The sequence below is a fragment of the Labrus bergylta genome, chromosome 15 (genome assembly GCF_963930695.1).
Source record: "Labrus bergylta chromosome 15, fLabBer1.1, whole genome shotgun sequence".
In the NCBI taxonomy this organism is placed as follows: Eukaryota; Metazoa; Chordata; class Actinopteri; order Labriformes; family Labridae; genus Labrus; species Labrus bergylta.
This window is the reverse complement of record NC_089209.1, coordinates 7,186,702-7,214,528: the sequence shown is the minus strand read 5'-3', so window position 1 is coordinate 7,214,528 and position 27,827 is coordinate 7,186,702. Positions and strand designations below refer to the sequence as shown.

The 27,827-nt window shown below is 37.0% G+C and overlaps 3 protein-coding genes and 1 long non-coding RNA gene across 5 annotated transcripts in view; 2 read left to right on the top strand and 2 right to left on the bottom strand.

The window, feature by feature from the left end:
• The window catches only part of LOC109988442 (adhesion G-protein coupled receptor G5), a 13,074-nt gene extending 4,403 nt beyond the window's left edge, over window positions 1-8,671 (top strand). Inside the window, exons 7-17 of the mRNA XM_020639938.3 lie at window positions 91-259; window positions 965-1,127; window positions 1,416-1,550; window positions 1,635-1,745; window positions 1,846-1,882; window positions 3,032-3,132; window positions 3,334-3,455; window positions 4,858-5,126; window positions 5,222-5,315; window positions 5,849-6,132; window positions 7,261-8,671. Coding sequence (XP_020495594.2) covers window positions 91-259; window positions 965-1,127; window positions 1,416-1,550; window positions 1,635-1,745; window positions 1,846-1,882; window positions 3,032-3,132; window positions 3,334-3,455; window positions 4,858-5,126; window positions 5,222-5,315; window positions 5,849-6,132; window positions 7,261-7,433 — 1,658 coding nt within the window. The 3' untranslated portion in view covers window positions 7,434-8,671. The remainder of the gene's footprint in view (window positions 1-90; window positions 260-964; window positions 1,128-1,415; window positions 1,551-1,634; window positions 1,746-1,845; window positions 1,883-3,031; window positions 3,133-3,333; window positions 3,456-4,857; window positions 5,127-5,221; window positions 5,316-5,848; window positions 6,133-7,260) is intronic.
• Window positions 8,131-9,932, bottom strand: LOC109988444 (uncharacterized). The gene is made up of 3 exons (XR_002278160.2): window positions 9,860-9,932; window positions 8,453-8,527; window positions 8,131-8,339 (listed from the first exon to the last, which is right to left on the bottom strand). It is a non-coding gene; the product is annotated as an uncharacterized lncRNA (long non-coding RNA).
• On the top strand, window positions 9,907-25,743 carry LOC109988423 (adhesion G-protein coupled receptor G5-like). The gene is made up of 16 exons (XM_020639917.3): window positions 9,907-11,042; window positions 11,228-11,335; window positions 12,099-12,311; window positions 12,539-12,568; window positions 12,831-12,920; window positions 14,625-14,793; window positions 15,467-15,629; window positions 18,250-18,384; window positions 18,469-18,579; window positions 18,680-18,716; window positions 19,661-19,761; window positions 19,963-20,084; window positions 21,488-21,756; window positions 21,852-21,945; window positions 22,445-22,728; window positions 23,832-25,743. Exons 1-16 carry the CDS (start codon window positions 11,000-11,002, stop codon window positions 24,002-24,004), a joined length of 2,142 nt encoding a protein of 713 aa, XP_020495573.2. The 5' UTR covers window positions 9,907-10,999; the 3' UTR covers window positions 24,005-25,743.
• On the bottom strand, window positions 24,693-27,827 carry knstrn (kinetochore localized astrin (SPAG5) binding protein). Of its 2 annotated transcripts, none has more exons than XM_020639939.3 (9): window positions 27,734-27,827; window positions 27,334-27,398; window positions 26,639-26,753; window positions 26,283-26,312; window positions 26,097-26,196; window positions 25,884-25,998; window positions 25,735-25,796; window positions 25,052-25,126; window positions 24,693-24,938 (listed from the first exon to the last, which is right to left on the bottom strand). In XM_020639939.3, exons 2-9 carry the CDS (start codon window positions 27,353-27,355, stop codon window positions 24,810-24,812), a joined length of 648 nt encoding a protein of 215 aa, XP_020495595.1. In that variant the 5' UTR covers window positions 27,356-27,398; window positions 27,734-27,827; the 3' UTR covers window positions 24,693-24,809. The 2 variants fall into 2 exon arrangements, with proteins under 2 accessions (XP_020495595.1, XP_020495596.1); XM_020639940.2 differs by having other exon boundaries at window positions 26,639-26,745; window positions 27,734-27,795.

Sequence of the window (27,827 nt, the reverse complement as noted above, 5' to 3'; positions counted from 1 at the left end):
AGTGGAAAAGTTACATTTATTGAAGTTACATTTTTCTAAAGTTGTTAAAAAACACTAAAGCTACAGATAAAACAAGATGTCTCCTCACAGGTCGACAGAACAAGTACATCGTCAACATAACAAGGACACATGCAACCTGTGTCAATTGTAATAATCCAGTGAAACATCCAGAAAAGGCATACAGTCCTGATGAACTCAGAAAGGAAGGTCTAACAATTAACGTAACACGAGGAGAAGATCTGGACCCTGTTCAAGCTAGGTAAGACATGCTACATTCATTAATTAGAGAGAGAAATGTTAGTTGTTCATTGTCTCTGATAAACTAATGAAATAAACTAAATTGAACTTAAACAAACACTTCACAATGCTTTGAAAACGCTGTAGGCTTACTGCAAATAAATGGACGTTAAGATCTGAACAGCTTAACATTGGGGCACTCGTAAGCTCTCTCTGATGGAGTAAAGTTTCAGTTTGATTCTCTCTGATGGAGTAAAGTTTCAGTTTGATTCTCTCTGATGGAGTAAAGTTTCAGTTTGATTCTCTCTGATGGAGTAAAGTTTCAGTTTTGATTCTTGTAAGTAGTGAAGGGTCTTAGTGCATTGTCCCAAGTGGTACTTGTCATCTAATACATGTACGTTGTTAAGAGACAAAGTTCAACACATCATACTCTGAAAACCACAAATGATGGAGGGACCAAATCACCACAAAATGCCTCCTGCTAGCTCAAAACACACGATTTCAGCATGACAAAGGATTATATTTAAGGTGTATTCACACAATATTGCTGGCATTTCTGATATGAATGTATTTGAAACAGGAACAATGTTCAAAGCTATTCTGAAATAATAACTGTATGTTTATATTCAAGCTTTGACTTGAAAAACCTGTCGGTAAAATCTTTTTAAATTAAAGTAGACTATTACAAATTTGCAAACATAAAAGGCTATCTCATCTACATCAACAGTAACGTCATGAAGAAAATGGGCAAACTGGCCACCTCTATCAATACACCTTCAGCAGCACTGAATATGGGAGAAGGAGTCACAGGGATCATAGTGAGAGAAACTAATGAGGAATATGTGGACGAAGTCTCCTTTGCATATGAGTCTCCAAACAACGACATAAACGTGAGTACACTGCTTCAACTTGACTTTTGCACATGTTCAATGTCAACATGGCTGCAGTTTATTTTGGGTTAACTGACTCAGCTACCTGCAAACTTAAGTGATAAAATAAGAAGTTTATTTCAAACATCAAGGACACATAATCCTTGGGATACATAATCCTTTGATCCTGAATATTGAGTTACTGCCTGGACTGTAGAAAACAAAGTTAAAGTGAAATGTGTGATAACTCTTAGGACGTAAAACTGCTGTGTTCATGACCCTTACACTCACATGTGCTCTTTTCTGCAGATCATAGAAAACAGAGATTCTCTGGCTCAGTTTTCCAGATCTGTTACGGTGTCGAAAGAAGCGTTTGAACAAGCTATCAATTTGAATGTCAGTGTACCTTTTGCTGCTATGATCAGATTCAACAATCTGTCTAAGGTATGAAAATCCTCTCAGTTTCCCTTTTGATCAAAAAGAAGAAACACCTTTAATAAAAAAATCCTCTAATTGTTTTTTTTTCAGGATGAGTTGAACAGCACCATTTTAGGTAATGAGGTTTTAGCAGTCGACATGGGAGCAAAAATCTGCAATCTCACAGACACAATATCCATCCATTTTTGGAATGCGACATATGTAAGTGGAAAAACTGCATCAAAAATATATCATTTCGTCTTAACGTTTGTTTACCACCCAAGAGAAGTTTTGAAATGCTGTGATGTTGTTTTGATTACAGGAAGGAAATGCAAGTTGTCGATCATGGAACGGTGATGGTAATTTCATTTCTCCATCACTTATTTTAATGTTAAATTGAACATATTGCTGCAAAGAAATGCATTGTTAAAATTTGGTTTGGTTTTAGACCAATCAGTGTCTTTTGTTATTTATACTGTTATGTACAAAAATACTGTTGTTTAAAAAAAATGCTCCTACTGTGGATTAGTTTAGAATTAGACTGGATAATGGATAGATGATAGATGGATGAATGGATGGATGGATGGATGGGTGGATGGATGGATAGATGGATAGATGGATAGATGGATGGATGGATGGTTGGATGGATAGATGGATAGATGGATGGATGGATGGATGGATGGAACGATGGATGGATGGATGGATAGATGGATGGATGGATGGTTGGATGGATAGATGGATAGATGGATGGATGGATGGATGGATGGATGGATGGAACGATGGATGGATAGATGGATGGATGGATGGATGGTTGGATGGATAGATGGATAGATGGATGGATGGATGGATGGATGGAACGATGGATGGATGGATGGATGGATGGATGGAACGATGGATGGATGGATGGATGGATGGATGGATGGTTGGATGGATAGATGGATGGATGGATGGATGGATGGTGGATGGATGGATAGATGGATGGATAGATGGATAGATGGATAGATGATAGATGATAGATGGATGGATAGATGGATGGATGGATGGATGGATGGATGGTTGGATGGTGGATGGATGGATGGATAGATGGATAGATGGATGGATGGATGGATGGTGGATGGATGGATGGATAGATGGATAGATGGATAGATGGATAGATGGATGGATAGATGGATGGATGGATGGATAGATGGATGGATAGATGGATGGATGGATGGATGGTGGATGGATAGATGGATAGATGGATAGATGGATAGATGGATGGATAGATGGATAGATGATGGATAGATGGATAGATGGATGGATAGATGGATGGATGGATGGTGGATAGATGGATGGATGGATGGATGGATGGATGGGTCAATGGATACGTGTTTTCCAATACCTCTCATGCTTATTTACAAGCAGAAATGTAAAAATATCTACAAGACACTGTGAGTTCCCCTGAAAAACACACAAGTTACCAGACTTGCAAGAGCTCTTTATTGTTTGCATGTTCTGTTTTCTGTTAGGAAGCCGACCAAATTGGACCGCCGATGGATGTTTAACTATACAAGATGGAGAAAACATCACATGCGAGTGTTCCCACTTGACATTCTTTGCTATATTATTGGTGCGTAAAATATTTTCATGCTAAAGACCAGTGGTTCTCAAGTGGTCAAGTCATACATCTCATTGCCCTGTAAAGCTGCCTTGTTTGAATATTGTCCAAAAAATAATAATGTCTGTACTTAAATTCATTATAAACCACTGTGATAATCAATGCCAGTGCCTGTGACATCTACTTAAAGTGTTCATCTTTTGCTCTTTGCAGACTCCTCTTAATGAAACCATTTCAAGCTCTGACCTGAATAATCTCACCATCATCACACAAATTGGCTGTAGCTTGTCAATATTCTTCATCAGCATAATCCTGTTCATGCACTTCCTTCTCAGGTAATGATCATATAACTTGCCTCTGTACATATTAAGTTGTTTTAAACAATCTTCCAAACACAATTATAGCAAAATAGAATGAAAAATGACAAGAACATGATCTTTTTGAAATAAAGGTTTGTTCAAAAGACTTCACCAAATGAGTAGGAAGGAGATGTGACCTTTTTTAAATCTTTTTAAATATTTCTTGTTTCTGAATGTTTGCTTTTGCATTTGTATGACCTGCCTGTTTTATTTTTCTGCGTTTGTAAAGGTCTTGTTACTTGTTACTTACTTTTTTTTTTTTTTTTATCATATTATGATATTCCAGTGAAGGATTAATCAACAATGTATCTTTTAAGTGATGTGTTGTATTGGTCTAATCCTAAACAGTTTGCCAAATGACATGTTAAATATGTATGTTGTGCAGAATCATACCTCGAGCTCATCCAGGTTCTTAAAAATGATTATTTAAACATCGCTGAGGTCATGCAGAAATATCCGCATATCACTGCTTTGCCTGCTGAGTTTTCTCATTGCAAAGTCAAGCAAAAGATCTAATTTCCTGACACAGGTGCCTAATTATTTATCATTACTCGTTATAAGGTGAAAAAAACAAGCATAAAAGAGTGCAAATGTGGAAAACATTAAGTACATAAAAGAAACCCTGATAGGGCTGCTAAGGTGAATGTTTATTTAAATATGTCCGGCTTTACTGAACAGCACAATGCTGTACTTTTGAGATTATTTGAATATGTTTGCAGTAGGGAAATTAGACTGTTGAAAAGACGTGTCACTGTGGTGGTGCTTTGGAAACAACTGGGATACCTACCAAATATTTTTCCATTTCCTCCCTTTGTATGACGACCAAAATAATGGAAAAAAAAGCCTATGTTACATCAAATGAAAATATATCACCGATATAATTCATATTTTGAATAGATTTCATGGCCAGAGTTTTCTATGGAGGCCCTGAGGGGACATTCATTCATACATTTGATTTACTCCAATTTCCTGTAGTAACAACTTATTTCCATTTATTCCTTTTCCTATATGTCTTGTTATCACGAGATAACAATGCCAATTTTTTTCCTGTTTTAACTTATTTATTTATCTCAATATTTCAAGACAAAAATTGTTTCTCATGATAACCAGATCATTTTCTGGCAATCTGAAAATCAAAGCATTAGGCTGGTTGTTGTGAATGACCAGACCATAGTATGCCAAGCAGCCATTGTCAACACTAGTGAGGTAAGTTAAGCCTGTTGCCTTAAATCCCCAGTTTATAACTGGGGATATAAGAAGAATAAGTCAATATCTTCAGAAAAAAAAAAGTCCTTATCAATGGAAAGGCAGTCAATAAAATGTATGGATGCACGTCTGCTCAAGGCTTCTGACATGTTCTGTTCATGTCTCATCACAGGAGAACAAAGGCCAGCACATCCACAAGGATTCTCATCCACCTTGTGTCGGCCATGTTCCTGCTCAACCTCACGTTCCTGACCAACCACTACATAGCAAAACTCAACAGCTCAGTGGGCTGTGTGATCATGGCAGCTGCCATGCACTACTTCATGTTAGCTACGTTCACATGGTTTGCAGTGAAGGCCTTCCATCTTTGTTTGCAGCTGTACATGGGGGGCAAAATAGTCATCAGTCACTACATACTCAAAGTCTCTATCATCAGCTGGGGTAAGCACACTAAACGTCTTTATATATTCTGCTGTTTGACCTGACAGTGGACTGGACTTGTGCATGCCACATTGGTGTTCTTTCTCTTTTTCCAGTTCTACCAAGTTTCCCTGGGATTGTCCTGCTTATCAAAGGGAAATATGGTGAACAAGTCATCTACACCAACGACCCAGAAGAAAACGTTGCCATGTGAGTTTGCAGTTATTTTTGAAGGTCAAAAATAATTGATCAAATATTAAAAGCAATAATCTTAACCTTTCCTTTAAATGATTGTTGCTGAAGTATATCCCTTTCTTTCTTTCTTTCTTTACTTGAAAAGGGACAGTGCACATTAATCAACATTCAGAAGGATGTAAATGTTCCCGAGTTAGCTGAAAGGCTAACCCATGATATTTAGAAATACTCCCATGATATTTAGAAATACTTCATTAAATAACCAGGAGAGAGATTATCCTTTAAGCCTTGCATGGCTTAGTTTTGCCCTCTAAATATTTTTACAAATCAAATCTGACAACTCAAACTCATTCTGCTTTAAAACCAGTAAGTCACCATACACAGTCTCCAAGAAAAGAACAGGGTTACCTGTTTTTACGCTTTATCACAGAAGTGGTTCAAAAGAGAACATAACAAAGATCTTAGAGTGTTAAATGAGGTTGCAGAATAGCTCAAGGAAGCTTAATTCTGTCTTCACTTTACTGACTCTTTACTCTTTCTGTTCCAAGGTGCTGGATAACAGACAGTGAAGCCCACTACATCGTCAACATAGGCTATTACGCGTTGGTCTTCGTCTTCACCTTCACCACCTTCGTCATCATACTGTCCTGGCTTTGTTGTCTCAGGAGGCCCAAATCAGGAAACAGCCCAACTGGAACAAGTGGCAGAAATATTTTAATCATCCTGGGACTGTGCTCCATGCTGGGTATCACGTGGGGCTTTGCCTTCTTCGCCTATGGCGCCCTCCTGATCCCCTCTTACTACATCTTCACAGTCCTCAATTCTTTTCAAGGTATCCTGAATATGATCTGGGTTGTAATATGTATCCCTTTGTGACATTTGAAATAATTTACCTTTATCATATTTTTTACACTGTCAGCTCATGTTGTTTTCAAATATGTCCTTGATTGTTGATTTTACAACACGTGATGAATAACCTATGTTTCATGTGAAAAGGGGTCAAGGCTTGGGTTGTAACTGGAGGTTTTTTCCCATTGTTGATGACTCTGCAGATTATTTTTCCTGATTTAACCATGTGGTCAAAACATTGTGAAAAAAGTAGGTCTATTAAAAGTGGAAAACTCAACTTGAAAAATAAAGCCAATGCAGAAGTGCACAGAACTGCAGTTCCCCCAGTGTCCACTAGAGGCTGGCTGCTAAAACTGAGGAAGCGCCATTAACTAAGTTCTATTCGGACTGTCGTTTCAAGTGGCGATATTTATGCCCTTGTGACTTTTTCGCCTTTTATCTGAATGTACTGAATGTCCTCTGTACCGTCTTCTCTTAATTGGTACTCAACGTAATGTTTGTGTGCAAATCGTCTGTTTTATTTTATAAAGCCCGAGAGTTATTTATACACTTGCAAAGTTTAGGGGCGTGAGTGAGTTGACTTACAGGTGGGCGTGTTTTAGCTGTTTGCCAAGAGACTTAAGACCCACCTCAGCTCCACCTCTTTGATTGACCAACAATGAGTCTAAGATAGCATTTCAAACATGGCGAGCATCATCCATGAGCTTCATGTTGTCTCTCCAGAAACCAATATGTGACTCCCTGAGCCTACGTCCATGTTTTATACAGTCTTTGGTCCATTAGGCCAAATGCCAACAAATGCTTGAAAAAGTAAAAGAGTTATTTTTCAAATTTAAAGACAATTAATTGCCAACTCCATGACAAACAACTTAATCGTGCAAGCAAATAATAATGATTGTAAAATAATTGTTGGTTCCTGCCTCTTAAATGTAAGATTTTGCTGCTTTTCTTTCAGCGGTTATTAAAATATTAACATTCCTTTTTATTGTCTCCAACCCTTTCTCCTTTAATTATGTGACCGTACCTTATGTATGACAAGCAATGAGTTTAAAGAAGGGATAAACTAAAAGAAACATTTCAAAGACTCTTCTTGTCTTTCTTTGTCTTGCAGGTTTTTTCCTGTTCATCTACTACTACAAAACCAGCCAAGTAGGAAACACAAACGCTGACTCGAGCAGTTCCACCGACAGCAGCAGCACTCTAGGCACACTGGTCCCCTGGGAGAACCCCTACGGACAAAAGATAAACCCTGCGAAGATTCAAGGACAGGAAAGTATAAAGTAGGCGTCAGTGTGGGACTGAAGTGCAGACTACAAGAAAGTACAAAGAAATAACTGAAAACTGTAAAGAAGTATAATGTTACAGGCGTTTTCAAAACATAGATATGTGTGAAAAAAAAACAGTCAATAATAGCATATCCAGTGACTATCATATCGGCTACTTTAGTGACATACGTGTGCAGTGACTTTCCATTTGAGTGACCATCTTGTCTTCATTATTTATCTTTTCCACAAGAGTTGTTTAGTTTATAATAACTTTGTTATTTTGGTTTGCACAACTTCCTTTAGTGAGAATCAGAGAGGGTGAAGGGTTCCTGCAGTTAATGACTTATATGTAACTATGAAATGTTTATATGTAACTATGAAATGTTTATATGTAACTATGAAATGTAATTATTCTTGGCTCAGGGATGGAAACACAAAAAAAGAGAGATATCCGAAGTAAAGAAATGACAAAAAAACCAAAAACAGTCTAATCTACCATCTGACGAAGGCCTGTGCTAGTACGCTTGGCTCTCCAAGAATTGCACAAGTCACCTAAGTTAATGTAAAAAAATCGAGAGTCGCCAAAAAGCGACTAATTTGCATGCATGTTGGCTCACAAATAAAAAAGTCACTGGCAGCATATGGGCACAGATAAAATGTCCCAGCTGTGGATAAAGTGTCAAAAATATTTTGCAACATTCAAATATTGAAAGAGATGAGAAATAGGAATCTTTTATTCAGCTTCAGTCACACTCACATTAAAAAAAATACATTAATATTATCTTTTATTTTCAATGTTTGAAGGTGGGAAATGATTTGACACATTTACAACAAGAGAGCTTCTGCTCTCCAGGGAGAAGTTTTCCCTCTCCTGCATCATATGTTCCCGTGCTTTAGCCAGGTCTGTCATAGTCGTTTGGATTTCCTGAGTGTTAAAAACATGAAAGAATTTCAGTAAACGTTAATCAGCCCTTAGTTCAACTACAACAATATTAGAAAAAAAAAGTCAATAAAAGGACTCGGAAGAGTTTAACTCACCTCTAGTTGAGCCTGTTGCTGGGATGCAATGTCTCCAAATGCTTTTAATTCATGCAGCAGGTCAGCGGAGACGCTCTGATAAGCAGGCAATAAAGATGTTTTTCATGTGTTCAGTATAAGTGTGGTCTAAGACTTAAGTATAAACAAACAGGTGTATTTCTGTCATGTTTAAAGTGCATATTTCTATTTATTCTTTAATAAATTTCCAGTTTGTGGTTACTTGTGTAAAAGCTGTTTTCACATGCACTCCTAAAAATTTACAGAAAATTCATAACAGGAAAAAGGGTTCCACATATTAACAGTATCAACAAAAGATACTGAAGCACTTTTATTACATGCCTGGAGATTTAACCTTGAAAATTGCACATTTAAAGCGACAGGCCCTTGATAATGGTATTAAAGCATTTGTTAATGGCCTTCTATACTAACTAAGAGCTGTGAAAGTTGTGAGAGGATGTCCAGGACACATGAGAGGTGATTTGATGTCAATAAAATCAAAAATGAGAAAGCTATTGAAATTCCAACCTTGAAAATTGCCTATTTAAAGCGTTAATCCCTTGATAATGGTATTAAAGCATTTGTTAATGGCCTTCTTCACAAAGTATGAGCTGTGAAAGTTGTGAGAGGTGATTTGATGTCAATAAAATCAAAAATGAGAAATCTTTTGATCTTATTGAGATTATAACCTTGAAATGTGCTTATTTAAGTCATGTCATTGATAATGGTGATTTGCAGAGTTAATTTTTGTTTTATTTATTTTTATTTTGTATTAATTTGTGTGAAATGTTAAGGGCTGTCACCTTCTATAATTGCAGTGGATTGAGACGTCTATGTTGAAAAACAAAGAAGTTATTGAATATTGAAATGAGCTGTATTGCACTTTTACAACGAGCACTAGCTCCGCCTATAGTCACCGGCGCGTTGGACAGACATTCAGTTCTTTGCGCTCCCAGCTGCATCGTCATTTTTTGTTATTTGAAGTTTATCAAAACTGTGAAACGTCTGCCTTAATCTGCTCTCCAACATATCCCCAAACTGTGAGAAATCGAGGCTTTGACACGGAGCGATTGAAGGTAATCGACGTGAAAACAGGCGAATGTCAAATATGAAACTATCTTCACCCCGGTTAAATCAGATAGGAGTCTGGAGTTGTCAAACTTCAGTATGGTGAAGCAACATCAATTAAATTCTGCTTCAATTGCCTGGTCATGGATACAAATGTAACTTGAATATAAAACATGGACAAGCTGTCCGAGAAGTAAAAGCTTCTTCTGACATTGCAGACACAGTGAGTTTCTGTGTTATCGACAGTAATGAAGGCACAGGAGGCTAAATTAAAAAATGAGCGCACCTCGCCTGTTAGTAAACTCCCCAAATGTGTCTTATGATTTTAAGCTGTTTACTCACTTTACTTCAATGTCGTGAAATCATGTTCCTCTCTGTTGTTGCAGGGTGACTGCTGTGTGTCTTCTTCTTCTTCCGTCCTATTCTTCTTCGTTTAAACTGGGTGAGAATTGAAGTGACTTAACTACGATGCTGCCCCCTGCTGGACACTGCAGGAAAAGCATGTTGATATTAATATTTACAGTCTATGTTTATTTAATTTCTCAATTGACTTACCCACTGACACTCCGGTTCCTGACTCATGTCCCTACAGACTGAGCAACTGCCTCCCCAAATGAAGATAATATTTCATCTTGTTAAACACTTTCAGTTGCAACAATTTTCTATAAATACTGAAATATAATAAATAAATCAATAACAATTATTAGACATGAGCCTTCTCTGTAATATAAGCCAATATTTTTGAGTTAGATTTCCCTCAAACTTATTGTGTTTCATTCCAAAAAGCTGGTGAGGTGTCTGAAATTTCTAGGACAGCGGTAATATACTGCTCCTTTAATATTGCGTAATACACATCTGGAAAGAATTTGTATCTGAGACTGGTATAGGAGCCCCCTCCGGTTGAATGTTTACCTTAAGGCGTTGTGTAAGAGAATTGCCAAATATGGATGAGATCACTTTTGGCTTTGTGTCTCTCGCCAGGCCGAACCATGGCGAGCCTGGAGATGCTGTATCTTGTTTGTCAATAAAATAATCATTATGCAAGCAAGTCAGTGTCAACGGAGATGTTCTTCATCACTGGTTTACATATTGATTTACATCTTTTAACCCAAACAAATTATGCTTTTTTTGCACATAACCAACCACCATTCATTCCGGCACACGTTCATCCTAACATAACGTGAGTTTACGTGTTTATTTTATTTTTATTTTGCATAGCAGGCATAACGTCTGTGTTCATCTTATGAGAACTTCAAGGGCTTAAGAATTTGCAAATCAAAATATGATGCGAGCAGCTATATGCAAAGTCTGACAGTTTCATAGAAAAGAAGGTTCATTATCTCTTGTGAAGTGCTGCTGCTGCTCAGAGCTGTGGTGTTACTGTTACCAGAGAAGAGATCAAATTTATAGTTTTTAAAAGGGTTAGTTTTTATCTAAAATTGTTGTGTCATCCTGACTGAGACTTAATGCCATCGACCCAACATGAAATGGTTTGCTCTGGTTGTTGCTGCTCTTCTGTGGACCTGTAAGTAAACACTCTTCAAGAAGAAAAAAAATCTCTAGAGCTTAAAATTACATTTTTCTTGAGAAAACGAGAAACTGTCGAGTCTTGACAAACTCCAGGATTCATAACTTAGATTAAATATGTTGTTTTCTGGCTTTTTTTTGTGTGTGACCTTTTTTATCTGATTTGTTTTTCTTGTATTTCAGCCTCAGGACAGAGCAAAGACGAATGTAAGAAACTGAAGGATTGTTTGAAAAGGGGAAAAAAAACGTGTGTTTATAATGACATCAGAGATCAACCCGACTGTGAGACAAGTGAGTCAAAACTATCTAAAAAAACAACAAATGTTGTACTATTAATTAATCACAAAGTTCTAATGTCTCTGTATCCCCTTACATATTTAAACAGTAATAATCTTATTGGTATCATTACAAAATACGTGCTCTATAATTTCAAGGTTGTAATCAAAGGAATAAGCTAACAATTATTGCTTCAGATGATTGATTTTTGAGATCATACTTTTTAAAAATGCAGGATTTTGTTTCAAGCATCATCTGACCAACCCTTGGTGTACCTGTGTCTCAGTGCATGCTGGGATTGAGGCTCTTTATAGCCTCATAAACCAATAAAATTATCCGGTCAAATCCACTGTGAACAACTTAAACTTTACATAATCCAAATTTATTCTTTATTTTTCTCAAACTACAATTCCCGTTTGTAAGTATTTAACCCCTTGAAATGTCCTAAATGTTGTTGTGTTGATAGTCGTTCTTTTGATCTGTTAATTGATCTCTGGTAATATCATCTTTCTTTAATTATTCACAAAGAAAATTGAGAAATGTTTCTGCTCTGAAACCAAAAAAATCAGTTGCAAATGTTCACTTGTGCATCCAATAAGTGCATTTCAATTCAAAATGATTATGCAATATGATGTGAACATTGTGCGAAGGTTGGTATACTTTCACAAGTCACAGTAGTTTTTCTTTAATTCTGCATTAAACAAAAACTGCTGCAGAAATATGCAAAATATATCAAATTGTATGACATTACCACAACACTGCATTCTTTATCTTTCAGAGGGACATGACTGCATAATATTTCTGCAGAAAAACCCTACAGCACTTCAAACAGAAGATCAAACAGAATGGTGCAATCAAGAGGGGCTTCAACTGGAGACAAAGAACGATACTTCCCTATTACGCATTACGAAATGGCACATCAAGCAGAATCTTTCTCTCACTGTCCTGCTCGGGGAGAATTGCTGTAGAGAACCGTCCGGCAAAATCCAAGGTGCTTTTACAACACTGTGTTTCACATTCTTTATATATATATATATATATATATATATATATATATATATCTGTTTGCACGTTTCAAACATTATGTTTGCTTGTTTTTTTAAAGGTGGACAGGCCCTTTAAAATATTTCAAAAAAGTTCTTCTTTAATAACATAAATATAAAATATACATACACAAAAGTTTTGTATTTGCTGATATGGATTTCTCTTGCAATCCAGATTTGCTGTGCAACTCCAATCCGACATCAGGTACGACAATTTCTTTCATAATAAAACAAAATGACAAAACGAAATGAAAACATGTAATCTTTACTCCACTTACAAAATATTTCTATTTCCAACAAATAGGCCTAAGTCTATTATTCTTAAATTTTTTCAAAATCTACTTTCATTACACTCTAAAATTTAGAGTTAACAGAAATTGTTGAAATATTCTAGCTCTTTACATGTGTTGTGCCTTGAGCTCTGTCACAAAAGACTTACACTTCTTTTTCTCTGAATCTTTACATAGCTTCATCAGAAGAAAGTTGCGAGGTTAAATGCGTACAAACAGACGAGGTTTGTAAGGGAGAATCATTTGATGAAAATGTCTGCATTGAAGGTTAGTTTCCTCCATACCCAAATAATAAACGTATGAATGTTGCTTCTGCAGCTCTACAAACGTCAACCAGCTCTGTGTGTGACTTTTTTTTCTCAAAGACCAGCATGTGAGCTTAAAGGGGCTCTACTGGCAGACATAAATATATTTGTTAGGAGTTTTTGTTTTTGTTAGTGTAAAATAACCTGTTGTTCCAATTGTCCAATTGTTCCAAAAGTAATTTACCTGCAATTTCACAAAAACCGCTTTGTTTATGAACTGATATCTTTGAGCATAGGCTAAAATGTCTTTGCCTGTCTTCTCCCATCTAATCTGATTGTTTGCTCTGACAGACATTGTTCTCTTTTTTCTCGATCCTTGCTTGTGTTGTACTTACTCTCTGATGTACGTCGCTTTGGATAAAAGCGTCTGCTAAGTGAATTGTAGAATTATAGAATTGTAATCACTTTATCAACCCTCAATAAGAAAATTGGCAATCACACTGAGAAGTTGCAACTTGCCTTTACAACACTGTCAGACAATATTGAAACCATTAAAAAAAGGAACATTATTCAATTAAAGGCTTTATATGCGATTTTTCACACTTAAATATAATAGAAATCAAGAATATCCTCTGAAAAGAACTCTGTGAGTCATGACTGTCTACAATGAGTGTGACACCAGAGTCCCACTGTCTGTGATGCTTTCCGAGTTTTCCGAGTCCTATCTTCAGTTTGTTTACATCGCAGTGACTGCCGATGCGGCGCAAGTTGTTTTGGTTTCATGCTGGTGCATCTGCTGGATCAAAAAATCGCATATAAAGCCTTTAAAGAGGACATATTATACCACTTTTAAAACAGTCTCCTGTGGTTGAAATGAAACATCTGTGCTGTGCTTTGGTCAAAATATAGCATAAATCAAGCACCAGAGAAGGATTGTGATCCTGTATAAACCAGCTCTCTCTGAACGCTCCGTTTTGGTGTGTGTGTCTCTTTAAATGCAATAAACCTCCCCCTGAGTTTTCCCCGTAGTCTTTAGTTAGAATAAAAATGGCAGACCTGCGCAAAAGTTTTGCTCTAGGATGGGGGTGGAGTCCATGGGTGGAGATATTAGGGGAGGAGAGGGTATTGTTTTTTTTACAACAATCCCACTGTGATGTCACAAGGAGAGCAAATTCTGAAACAGAGCATTTTTCTCTGTGTTGTAAGACTTATGCAGACCACAAACAAAGGACTGGATGGGTTTATTTCACATTTTGTGGGTCGGTAGACACTCAGGTTACCCAAATATGAATGTCCCCTTGAAACATTATTGCACTTGGCTCATATTGTTATTTGCAATGTCTGTCAACATATCAGAAGGGTTACACAAAGATCTTGAATCAGCCGTACATTGTCCGTTTAAAGACACCAGACTCCATTGACAAAAACAATCATTTCACCTGCATAATACTGAAGTTACTAGTATAGCTGCCTCTGTCTAGTAAATGGAGGGTTGGAGATGAAAATGGTAATCACAAACTTCACCACTACAGCTTAATAATTATACAAGTTGCCCTTTTTTCCTTACATATAACGGTATATATTACATAATGATGTTTATACTGAAAGTCCAGAGAATTTATAAAAAGAATAAAAAAGTGGAAAAGTTACATTTATTGAAGTTACATTTTTCTAAAGTTGTTAAAAAACACTAAAGCTACAGATAAAACAAGATGTCTCCTCACAGGTCGACAGGACAAGTACATCGTCAACATAACAGGGACACATGCAACCTGTGTCAATTGTAATAATCCAGTGAAACATCCAAAGAAGGCATACAGTTGTGATGAACTCAGAAAGGAAGGTGTATCAATTAACGTAACACGAGGAGAAGATCTGGACCCTGTTCAAGCTAGGTAAGCCATGCTACATTCATTAATTAGAGAGAAAAATGTTGGTGTTCATTGTCTCTGATAAACTAATGAAATAAACTAAACTGAACTTAAACAAACACTTCACAATGCTTTGAAAACGCTGTAGGCTTACTGCTAATAAATGGACGTTAAGATCTGAACAGCTTAACATTGGGGCACTCGTAAGCTCTCTCTGATGGAGTAAAGTTTCAGTTTGATTCTCTCTGATGGAGTAAAGTTTCAGTTTGATTCTCTCTGATAGAGTAAAGTTTCAGTTTTGATTCTTGTAAGTAGTGAAGGGTCTTAGTGCATTGTCCCAAGTGGTACTTGTCATCTAATACATGTACGTTGTTAAGAGACAAAGTTCAACACATCATACTCTGAAAACCACAAATGATGGAGGGACCAAATCACCACAAAATGCCTCCTGCTAGCTCAAAACACACGATTTCAGCATGACAAAGGATTATATTTAAGGTGTATTCACACAATATTGCTGGCATTTCTGATATGAATGTATTTGAAACAGGAACAATGTTCAAAGCTATTCTGAAATAATAACTGTATGTTTATATTCAAGCTTTGACTTGAAAAACTTGTCGGTAAAATCTTTTTAAATTAAAGTAGACTATTACAAATTTGCAAACATAAAAGGCTATCTCATCTACATCAACAGTAACGTCATGAAGAAAATGGGCAAACTGGCCACCTCTATCGATACAGCTTCAGCAGCACTGAATATGGCAGAAGGAGTCACAGGGATCATAGTGAGAGAAACTAATGAGGAATATGTGGACGAAGTCTCCTTTGCATATGAGTCTCTAAACGACGACATATACGTGAGTACACCGCTTCAATTTGACTTTTGCACATGTCAACATAGCTGCAGTTTATTTTGGGTTAACTGACTCAGCTACCTGCAAACTTAAGTGATGAAATAAGAAGTTTATTTCAAACATGAAGGACACATAATCCTTGATGTTGGGAAGCATTATCTCTTTTTTTGACTATTTGAGTCAAGCAGTAACCATAGTGCAGGGGGGGCAGTCCATAGGTACATAGTAGCATAATAATGGTAACAGACAGTACAGAAATGCAGCACATACTGTACGTAACAGGGGAAAAAACAAAACAAAAACAAACGTTAAGCCATATTTAAGTGACGTATGGCTTGGTGGTAGGTGCTATCTCTGAAGCGTGATTTTCTGCTGGGGATGCTTCTGTACCTCTTCCCTGATGGCAAAAGAGTGAACAGGTGATATGCTGGCTGGGGGCTCGTTTCGGCTCGTCAGGGTCATCAGGAAACAGATTAACAAACATCATTTAAATAGGGTAGGTACACAATTGAAGGAAAGGTAAAAAAAAATTCAAAAAGGTAGGGACAACCAATCAAATGCCTCCACGAGCCAATCGGGCACATGCAAGGTGGGCTGGTTTGTTGGCCCGGGCCCTTTCCGAATTGTCACAGTTCAGTATGCAGTACGTACTATTCAGTATGGAGTTTCAGTATACTGAACTCTTGTGGTCATTCAGTATGCATTTTTTGGGTCCACGCAGTACACTGAACATTTCAGTATGGATACTAACTTCCGGGTTTTATGCAGTATGGATCGGATGCGTGCTTTCAGGAAATGAATTGTGTTTTACCACCCACAATGCTGTGCGAAATTAAACGTAAATCGTCACGTCCGCCTCCAAATCAAAACAAACGAGCGTGGATTAATTTAATCAATTTTTAATCTTAATTTAAAGTCCCAACTGAAATCACTCATTTAAATTAACAACAGACAATATAACAAATGTCTGCATTATTATAAAACCTTTCCCCCTCTATTTAAATAATTTAAATTTAACTATTTAAATGTGTCTTTATTGGTTTATTTTATATTCTGTATATTACTGTCTTTCATTTGTACTTTTCTTTATGTACTGTATGTTATTTAGTTATTTAATCTGTCTCTTACTTGATTTACATTATGATATTGTTTTTTGTTTACCTGACTGTATATGCGCATTACTCTTCTTGAATAAAGCTAAAAAAAATAAAATAAAATAAAAACGGGTGAATGCGGCCGGTTCGAGAAACGTAAATGACGTCACTTCCATACTGAATGAATCAGAAGAAGTAGGCACAAATATCTGCCTACTGTGTGTGCATACTGAATAGTAGGTATTAAAGTATGCAGCACGGATAGTACGTACTGCCTACTGCCTACTGCATACTAAAAGACTGAGTATGTACTTGGCAATTCGGATACGGCCCAGGTAACATGGAGGTGAAAGGCGTGTCTAACAAAAACAAGGCTGACATCCCAACTGGTCAACAGTTAGGGATCAAGGGGATGGTTAAAGGGGTTGGTTAAAAGCCTGCACAAGAGTCATTTAGAATGCTTCTAACAAAAAGAGTAAGAAGAGGTCGAAGAACACTGAGGAGACTTTTGTCACAAGACAAATACAAAAAAGGATTTAAAAAGGAATTAAAAGAATCTTACAATATGTTTAAAAATGTATATACCAAACAATGCAAAATATTAGAAGAGCATAAAACCATAAAAACATCATAGGAACTTGTTGATTGAAAAATCCTCATTCATCCCACCTGAAAAAAAAAACTAGAATAAATAGCCTAGCATAGCACAAAGACTGTAGCCATAGGAACACATTATCTCTGTTGATATGTCGTGTCATATTTGAAATCAGTTTTACACGAGAGTAAAATGTTTGCTAACGTGTTTGCTAGTTAGCACTTACACAAAGAAGGATAAAGCTGAGGTTGATGGGAATGTCATTAGATTTTTACTCATCTCTACACTTTTTACTGTATTTGGGCATACAAATTAAAGGGTGAATTGATAATTAGACCCAATAAAAGAAAAGTTGTTTAATAAAAAAACACCTATGGACTCCACCTATTAGGTCAAATAGACAAAAGTTTAGAAGAAAAAAACTAAGGATAAACAAAGTCAGTATGATTATCCTGTGGGGATCATTGATATGTGAAGGTTAATGACAGCCAATCAAATAGTTTGTGAGAAATTTAAGTCTGGACCGAATCAGTGGCCCAAGCCACATATCGATATTCATCTCCCTATAAAATCACATATTATTTTACAAACTGTAGATGTATTTCTTTAACTGATCAGATTCACTGAAGAACTCAAAAAGCAGCCTGAATGATAAGACTGGTGGTAATCCATTATTTTGTCAGTTTTGAGATATGCCTGCAGGAAAAATGTCAAAGAAATCTGCAACATACGCTCTTTGTCTCCCTTATTGTCAAGGCCATTCCCTGACACTTTTTTAAAAATCTAAATAAATCACACTCAATATTGATGTCCTCAATATTCAGTTACTGCCTGGACTGTAGAAAACAAAGTTAAAGTGAAATGTGTGATAACTCTTAGGACGTAAAACTGCTGTGTTCATGACCCTTACACTCACATGTGCTCTTTTCTGCAGATCATAGAAAACAGAGATTCTCTGGCTCAGTTTTCCAGATCTATTACGGTGTCGAAAGAAGCGTTTGAACAAGCTATCAATTTGAAAGTCAGTGTCCCTTTTGCTGCTATTTTCAGATTCAACAATCTGTCTAAGGTATGAAAATCCTCTCAGTTTCTCTTTTGATCAAAAAGAAGAAACACCTTTAATAAAAAAATCCTCTAATTGTTTTTTTTTCAGGATGAGTTGAACAGCACCATTTTAGGTAATGAGGTTTTAGCAGTCGACATGGGAGCAAATATCTGCAATCTCACAGACAAAATATCCATCCGTTTTTGGAATGCGACATATGTAAGTGGAAAAACTGCATCAAAAATATATCATTTCGTCTTAACGTTTGTTTACCACCCAAGAGAAGTTTTGAAATGCTGTGATGTTGTTTTGATTACAGGAAGGAAATGCAAGTTGTCGATCATGGAACGGTGATGGTAATTTCATTTCTCCATCACTTATTTTAATGTTAAATTGAACATATTGCTGCAAAGAAATGCATTGTTAAAATTTGGTTTGGTTTTAGACCAATCAGTGTCTTTTGTTATTTATACTGTTATGTACAAAAATACTGTTGTTTAAAAAAAATGCTCCTACTGTGGATTAGTTTAGAATTAGACTGGATAATGGATAGATGATAGATGGATGAATGGATGGATGGATGGATGGGTGGATAGATGGATAGATGGATAGATGGATGGATGGATGGGTGGATGGATGGATGGATGGATGGATGGATAGATGGATGGATGGTTGGATGGATAGAGGGATGGATGGATGGATGGATAGATGATAGATGGATGGATGGATGGATGGATGGTTGGATGATAGAGGGATGGATGGATAGAGGGATGGATGGATGGATGGTGGATGGATGGTGGATGGATGGATGGTTGGATGGATAGATGGATGGATGGTGGATGGATGGATAGATGGATGGATGGTGGATGGATGGATGGTTGGATGGATAGATGGATGGATGGTGGATGGATGGATAGATGGATAGATGGATAGATGGATGGATGGATGGTTGGATGGATAGATGGATAGATGGATAGATGGATGGATGGATGGATGGATGGATAGATGGATAGATGGATAGATGGATGGATAGATGGATAGATGATGGATAGATGGATAGATGGATAGATGGATGGATAGATGGATAGATGATGGATAGATGGATAGATGGATGGATAGATGGATGGATGGTTGGATGGATGGATGGGTCAATGGATACGTGTTTTCCAATACCTCTCAGGCTTATTTACAAGCAGAAATGTAAAAATATCTACAAGACACTGTGAGTTCCCCTGAAAAACACACAAGTTACCAGACTTGCAAGAGCTCTTTATTGTTTGCATGTTCTGTTTTCTGTTAGGAAGCCGACCAAATTGGACCGCCGATGGATGTTTAACTATACAAGATGGAGAAAACATCACATGCGAGTGTTCCCACTTGACATTCTTTGCTATATTATTGGTGCGTAAAATATTTTCATGCTAAAGACCAGTGGTTCTCAAGTGGTCAAGTCATACATCTCATTGCCCTGTAAAGCTGCCTTGTTTGAATATTGTCCAAAAAATAATAATGTCTGTACTTAAATTCATTATAAACCACTGTGATAATCAATGCCAGTGCCTGTGACATCTACTTAAAGTGTTCATCTTTTGCTCTTTGCAGACTCCTCTTAATGAAACCATTTCAAGCTCTGACCTGAATAATCTCACCATCATCACACAAATTGGCTGCAGCTTGTCAATATTCTTCATCAGCATAATCCTGTTCATGCACTTCCTTCTCAGGTAATGATCATATAACTTGCCTCTGTACATATTAAGTTGTTTTAAACAATCTTCCAAACACAATTATAGCAAAATAGAATGAAAAATGACAAGAACATGATCTTTTTGAAATAAAGGTTTGTTCAAAAGACTTCACCAAATGAGTAGGAAGGAGATGTGACCTTTTTTAAATCTTTTTAAATATTTCTTGTTTCTGAATGTTTGCTTTTGCATTTGTATGACCTGCCTGTTTTATTTTTCTGCGTTTGTAAAGGTCTTGTTACTTGTTACTTACTTTTTTTTTTTTTTTATCATATTATGATATTCCAGTGAAGGATTAATCAACAATGTATCTTTTAAGTGATGTGTTGTATTGGTCTAATCCTAAACAGTTTGCCAAATGACATGTTAAATATGTATGTTGTGCAGAATCCTACCTCGAGCTCATCCAGGTTCTTAAAAATGATTATTTAAACATCGCTGAGGTCATGCAGACATATCCGCATATCACTGCTTTGCCTGCTGAGTTTTCTCATTGCAAAGTCAAGCAAAAGATCTAATTTCCTGACACAGGTGCCTAATTATTTATCATTACTCGTTATAAGGTGAAAAAAACAAGCATAAAAGAGTGCAAATGTGGAAAACATTAAGTACATAAAAGAAACCCTGATAGATGGGCTGCTAAGGTGAATGTTTATTTAAATATGTCCGGCTTTACTGAACAGCACAATGCTGTACTTTTGAGATTATTTGAATATGTTTGCAGTAGGGAAATTAGACTGTTGAAAAGACGTGTCACTGTGGTGGTGCTTTGGAAACAACTGGGATACCTACCAAATATTTTTCCATTTCCTCCCTTTGTATGACGACCAAAATAATGGAAAAAAAGCCTATGTTACATCAAATGAAAATATATCACCGATATAATTCATATTTTGAATAGATTTCATGGCCAGAGTTTTCTATGGAGGCCCTGAGGGGACATTCATTCATACATTTGATTTACTCCAATTTCCTGTAGTAACAACTTATTTCCATTTATTCCTTTTCCTATATGTCTTGTTATCACGAGATAACAATGCCAATTTTTTTCCTGTTTTAACTTATTTATTTATCTCAATATTTCAAGACAAAAATTGTTTCTCATGATAACCAGATCATTTTCTGGCAATCTGAAAATCAAAGCATTAGGCTGGTTGTTGTGAATGACCAGACCATAGTATGCCAAGCAGCCATTGTCAACACTAGTGAGGTAAGTTAAGCCTGTTGCCTTAAATCCCCAGTTTATAACTGGGGATATAAGAAGAATAAGTCAATATCTTGAGAAAAAAAAAAGTCCTTATCAATGGAAAGGCAGTCAATAAAATGTATGGATGCACGTCTGCTCAAGGCTTCTGACATGTTCTGTTCATGTCTCATCACAGGAGAACAAAGGCCAGCACATCCACAAGGATTCTCATCCACCTTGTGTCGGCCATGTTCCTGCTCAACCTCACGTTCCTGACCAACCACTACATAGCAAAACTCAACAGCTCAGTGGGCTGTGTGATCATGGCAGCTGCCATGCACTACTTCATGTTAGCTACGTTCACATGGTTTGCAGTGAAGGCCTTCCATCTTTGTTTGCAGCTGTACATGGGGGGCAAAATAGTCATCAGTCACTACATACTCAAAGTCTCTATCATCAGCTGGGGTAAGCACACTAAACGTCTTTATATATTCTGCTGTTTGACCTGACAGTGGACTGGACTTGTGCATGCCACATTGGTGTTCTTTCTCTTTTTCCAGTTCTACCAAGTTTCCCTGGGATTGTCCTGCTTATCAAAGGGAAATATGGTGAACAAGTCATCTACACCAACGACCCAGAAGAAAACGTTGCCATGTGAGTTTGCAGTTATTTTTGAAGGTCAAAAATAATTGATCAAATATTAAAAGCAATAATCTTAACCTTTCCTTTAAATGATTGTTGCTGAAGTATATCCCTTTCTTTCTTTCTTTCTTTACTTGAAAAGGGACAGTGCACATTAATCAACATTCAGAAGGATGTAAATGTTCCCGAGTTAGCTGAAAGGCTAACCCATGATATTTAGAAATACTCCCATGATATTTAGAAATACTTACCAGGAGAGAGATTATCCTTTAAGCCTTGCATGGCTTAGTTTTGCCCTCTAAATATTTTAGAGGGCTGCTTTAAAACCAGTAAGTCACCATACACAGTCTCCAAGAAAAGAACAGGGTTACCTGTTTTTACGCTTTATCACAGAAGTGGTTCAAAAGAGAACATAACAAAGATCTTAGAGTGTTAAATGAGGTTGCAGAATAGCTCAAGGAAGCTTAATTCTGTCTTCACTTTACTGACTCTTTACTCTTTCTGTTCCAAGGTGCTGGATAACAGACAGTGAAGCCCACTACATCGTCAACATAGGCTATTACGCGTTGGTCTTCGTCTTCACCTTCACCACCTTCGTCATCATACTGTCCTGGCTTTGTTGTCTCAGGAGGCCCAAATCAGGAAACAGCCCAACTGGAACAAGTGGCAGAAATATTTTAATCATCCTGGGACTGTGCTCCATGCTGGGTATCACGTGGGGCTTTGCCTTCTTCGCCTATGGCGCCCTCCTGATCCCCTCTTACTACATCTTCACAGTCCTCAATTCTTTTCAAGGTATCCTGAATATGATCTGGGTTGTAATATGTATCCCTTTGTGACATTTGAAATAATTTACCTTCATCATATTTTTTACACTGTCAGCTCATGTTGTTTTCAAATATGTCCTTGATTGTTGATTTTACAACACGTGATGAATAACCTATGTTTCATGTGAAAAGGGGTCAAGGCTTGGGTTGTAACTGGAGGTTTTTTCCCATTGTTGATGACTCTGCAGATTATTTTTCCTGATTTAACCATGTGGTCAAAACATTGTGAAAAAAGTAGGTCTATTAAAAGTGGAAAACTCAACTTGAAAAATAAAGCCAATGCAGAACTGCACAGAACTGCAGTTCCCCCAGTGTCCACTAGAGGCTGGCTGCTAAAACTGAGGAAGCGCCATTAACTAAGTTCTATTCGGACTGTCGTTTCGCCTTTTATCTGAATGTACTGAATGTCCTCTGTACCGTCTTCTCTTAATTGGTACTCAACGTAATGTTTGTGTGCAAATCGTCTGTTTTATTTTATAAAGCCCGAGAGTTATTTATACACTTGCAAAGTTTAGGGGCGTGAGTGAGTTGACTTACAGGTGGGCGTGTTTTAGCTGTTTGCCAAGAGACTTAAGACCCACCTCAGCTCCACCTCTTTGATTGACCAACAATGAGTCTAAGATAGCATTTCAAACATGGCGAGCATCATCCATGAGCTTCATGTTGTCTCTCCAGAAACCAATAGGTGGCTCCCTGAGCCTACGTCCATGTTTTATACAGTCTTTGGTCCATTAGGCCAAATGCCAACAAATGCTTGAAAAAGTAAAAGAGTTATTTTTCAGATTTAAAGACAATTAATTGCCAACTCCATGACAAACAACTTAATCGTGCAAGCAAATAATAATGATTGTAAAATAATTGTTGGTTCCTGCCTCTTAAATGTAAGATTTTGCTGCTTTTCTTTCAGCGGTTATTAAAATATTAACATTCCTTTTTATCGTCTCCAACCCTTTCTCCTTTAATTATGTGACCGTACCTTATGTATGACAAGCAATGAGTTTAAAGAAGGGATAAACTAAAAGAAACAACAACAACAACACAAGACTCTTCCTGTCTTTCTTTGTCTTGCAGGTTTTTTCCTGTTCATCTACTACTACAAAACCAGCCAAGTAGGAAACACAAACGCTGACTCGAGCAGTTCCACCGACAGCAGCAGCACTCTAGGCACACTGGTCCCCTGGGAGAACCCCTACGGACAAAAGATAAACCCTGCGAAGATTCAAGGACAGGAAAGTATAAAGTAGGCGTCAGTGTGGGACTGAAGTGCAGACTACAAGAAAGTACAAAGAAATAACTGAAAACTGTAAAGAAGTATAATGTTACAGGCGTTTTCAAAACATAGATATGTGTGAAAAAAAAACAGTCAATAATAGCATATCCAGTGACTATCATATCGGCTACTTTAGTGACATACGTGTGCAGTGACTTTCCATTTGAGTGACCATCTTGTCTTCATTATTTATCTTTTCCACAAGAGTTGTTTAGTTTATAATAAGTTTGTTCTTTTGGTTTGCACAACTTCTTTTAGTGAGAATCAGAGAGGGTGAAGGGTTCCTGCAGTTAATGACTTATATGTAACTATGAAATGTTTATATGTAACTATGAAATGTTTATATGTAACTATGAAATGTAATTATTCTTGGCTCAGGGATGGAAACACAAAAAAAGAGAGATATCCGAAGTAAAAAAATGACAAAAAAAAACAAAAACAGTCTAATCTACCATCTGACGAAGGCCTGTGCTAGTACGCTTGGCTCTCCAAGAATTGCACAAGTCATCTAAGTTAATGTTAAAAAATCGAGAGTCGCCAAAAAGCGACTAATTTGCATGCATGTTGGCTCACAAATAAAAAAGTCACTGGCAGCATATGGGCACAGATAAAATGTCCCAGCTGTGGATAAAGTGTCAAAAATATTTTGCAACATTCAAATATTGAAATATTGAAATATTGAATCTTTTATTCAGTTTCAGTCACACTCACATTAAAAAAAATACATTAATATTATCTTTTATTTTCAATGTTTGAAGGTGGGAAATGATTTGACACATTTACAACAAGAGAGCTTCTGCTTCCTTGAGAGCTTGTTCCATTTCAGCGGCCTCCAGGGAGAAGTTTTCCCTCTCCTGCATCATATGTTCCCGTGCTTTAGCCAGGTCTGTCATTGTCGTTTGGATTTCCTGAGTGTTAAAAACATGAAAGAATTTCAGTAAACGTTAATCAGCCCTTAGTTCAACTACAACAATATTAGAAAAAAAAAGTCAATAAAAGGACTCGGAAGAGTTTAACTCACCTCTAGTTGAGCCTGTTGCTGGGATGCAATGTCTCCAAATGCTTTTAATTCATGCAGCAGGTCAGCGGAGACGCTCTGATAAGCAGGCAATAAAGATGTTTTTCATGTGTTCAGTATAAGTGTGGTCTAAGACTTAAGTTTAAACAAACAGGTGTATTTCTGTCATGTTTAAAGTGCATATTTCTATTTATTCTTTACTAAATTTCCAGTTTGTGATTACTTGCGTTTCACATGCACTCCTGAAAATTTACAGAAAATTCAGAAGAGTAAAAAGGGTTCCACATATTAACAGTATCAAGAAAAGATACTAAAGTAGTTTCATTGCATGCCTGGAGATTTCACCAGACGTGAGCACAGTCTATGCTTGTGAGCAAGATTTTAAAGTCATTGCCGCCTCCCACCCGTGGTGATTTCTCTTATTTTCCTGTATACACCCTGCTGAGCTCGATTTCACATCAAAAATGTACTGGCCGGAAAAAGTCATAGTACAGTTTGAGTGTAAAATTGGACTGTCTGAGGTCACATATGCAGCTCATCCAGGATTTTCCAGAAGTTTTCAGGAGTTTTGTGCATGTGTGAGAAAGCACTGTAAGATCAATATGCGCTTGTTCTGATCACACGCATAGCAGATAAAAACAAAAATGTGCATATAAACATGTTTCAAACTCAAATAAAATACATACCATAACTTCTTTTCTTTGATCTTCCTTTTGTTGTGCAGCTTCTCCGACCCGTTCTCCTAAAACTAAAACGCAAAGAGTTTGTTGTTTTCACCAAGCGACAAAGAAGAGGTTGACTAAGACCATTTTGAAAAGTTAAGATGCATAGTTACCTGGATCTATTTCAGCAGCAACAAGGAGCACATGACAGTCCTTCAGGTTTCTCTGCACCTCTGAATTTTCCTTTTCAAGGTTGTAGAACTGCAGCTCTAACTCAGCTACTCTTTGCTGCAATAAAACAAGGACAATTCTAATGGCATAAGAAAACAAACCCACATGTAGTCTACCAGGAGCCTTAATAATGTAAAGCTGCTACACTTCTGTACCTGTGTCTCCACAAGGTTTTTCTGCAGCTCCTCATTGGTCGCGATCAACTGCTGATTTTGCTCCTTGAGCTCTGCCTGTTGCCCATACCTGGTGGAAATCCTATGGAGAGGTACATCATGAAGTTAAGGGGATAAAAAAAGGCAGAATCCCAGTGTCTTGGGTATGCAGAATGACATTTGACCTACCCTTTGTGAATTTTGGGAGCAACATTTTTCCTGTAAGACAAGAGTGAAGAGAACTGAACTTAGTGTCTGTGGAGCAAATAAATAGAGCTTGGTATATAATATAGATAAACATGAAGGGGTTGTAAGAAAGGGTAAAGACTTAAAGGATTTGTCAATGATTTGTATAGCCTCCTGACTGAAATTTCCCTTCAATTCATTCAATCCATGTCAGGGAGTGCGTTGTAGGATGTTAAAAATGCCTATCTTGTTTTTGTAAGGAGTATCTCCCACAGTTGACCTTATTCTTCTTATATGTAATAAGCGCAGTCATTTTTTTTCCGCCTGTTGATTATAACTATTATTATTATTATTTTTACCTTGGCAGGTTTTCTTTCTGAGCCTTAAGGACACCATCTGCTTTATGGTTGGCATTTGTTGTTGCGGTATCAACCTTATGACCGGTCTTCTTCATTTCAGCTTGTACCTGTGCGCCTTAAAAAAAAACAATAGAGATAACAGAAGAAAAAAAAAGCTGAAGCGGATCAAAAAAGGAAAAAGGAATCTGCTGCTTTTCAAGAACAGGGGACAGAAGTCAAAAAGCGAATAAATACCGTCATCAGGACAATCATCATTCATTAGATATTAGACAATATCAGAGAGTAAGAACAACACAAGCAAGGATCTAGAAAAAAGGGAACCACGTCAGTAAGAGCAAACGATCAGCTTTGAGTCTGATTGGACACACAGGTGCTGACAGGAAGTGACCAGAGGCAAAGCACAACATTGAGGGCAGTTCTTGAGAGCTCTAATCAGTATAGAAACCATCTTATAAGTCATCGTTATCAAACAAAAATCATCGTTACAACCATCATCATCATCATCAATGATATAGAGACCATCATCATTAAGTTAGTAGGTATTCATGAAAGAGCTGGGTCTTTAGCTTTTTCTTAAAGGTGCAGATATATAGATATAGTAAATAAGACATCTGTTTTTTGTTGTTGTCATAATACAGTAAAGATACAGCCTACATTTTTGAAGTAACCAACCAAATCCCAAAACAACTGCTCACCTCTTGGTATTTTGGAAGCCATGGTTACGTCTGCAATAAATGGGATGCCTGTACAACAGAAGCACCTGGATGGATTTGTAAAGATGTGATTAGCACATTAACTGTATGAACATTTCATGGCAACAGTGTATAAGCTATAATTTACCCAAAACGACACCTTTCAAGTAAAGAGTTTCTTCCAGAGATTAAATACTTGAAATTCTACCACAAGCATTTTGCTTACATAAAACCAAATCATTGAGTATCTGTTTGTGTAATTTCTCAGGAGGACAGAACAGTGGCATAACAATCGTGTCGTTAGGTCATTAGGTCAAGCATTCAACACTCCCGAAACACAACAAAGTGTGCTACAGATTTAAAAAAAACAAACAAAAAAAAAAACCATGCCTTTTCGTCCTACCTTTTAGATGCGATGGATATCAGACCAGTCAACAATCAAAATACAAAACCACACAAATTCAAAAACGTCTCGTCCTCTGTCGTCATTTCCGGTT

Bases quoted from the DNA above. Each gene is read 5' to 3' on its own strand.
- LOC109988423 (XM_020639917.3), top strand. From the start codon at position 11,000: ATGAAATGGTTTGCTCTGGTTGTTGCTGCTCTTCTGTGGACCT. The intron at 11,043-11,227 runs GTAAGTAAACAC...CTTGTATTTCAG, and splicing joins TGCTGCTCTTCTGTGGACCT to CCTCAGGACAGAGCAAAGAC. The intron at 20,085-21,487 runs GTAATGATCATA...GTCTCATCACAG, and splicing joins TTCATGCACTTCCTTCTCAG to GAGAACAAAGGCCAGCACAT.
- knstrn (XM_020639939.3), bottom strand. From the start codon at position 27,355: ATGGCTTCCAAAATACCAAGAG. The intron at 26,313-26,638 runs GTAAAAATAATA...CTTGTCTTACAG, and splicing joins CAGAAAGAAAACCTGCCAAG to GAAAAATGTTGCTCCCAAAA. The intron at 25,797-25,883 runs GTAACTATGCAT...TTTGCGTTTTAG, and splicing joins TGCTGCTGAAATAGATCCAG to TTTTAGGAGAACGGGTCGGA.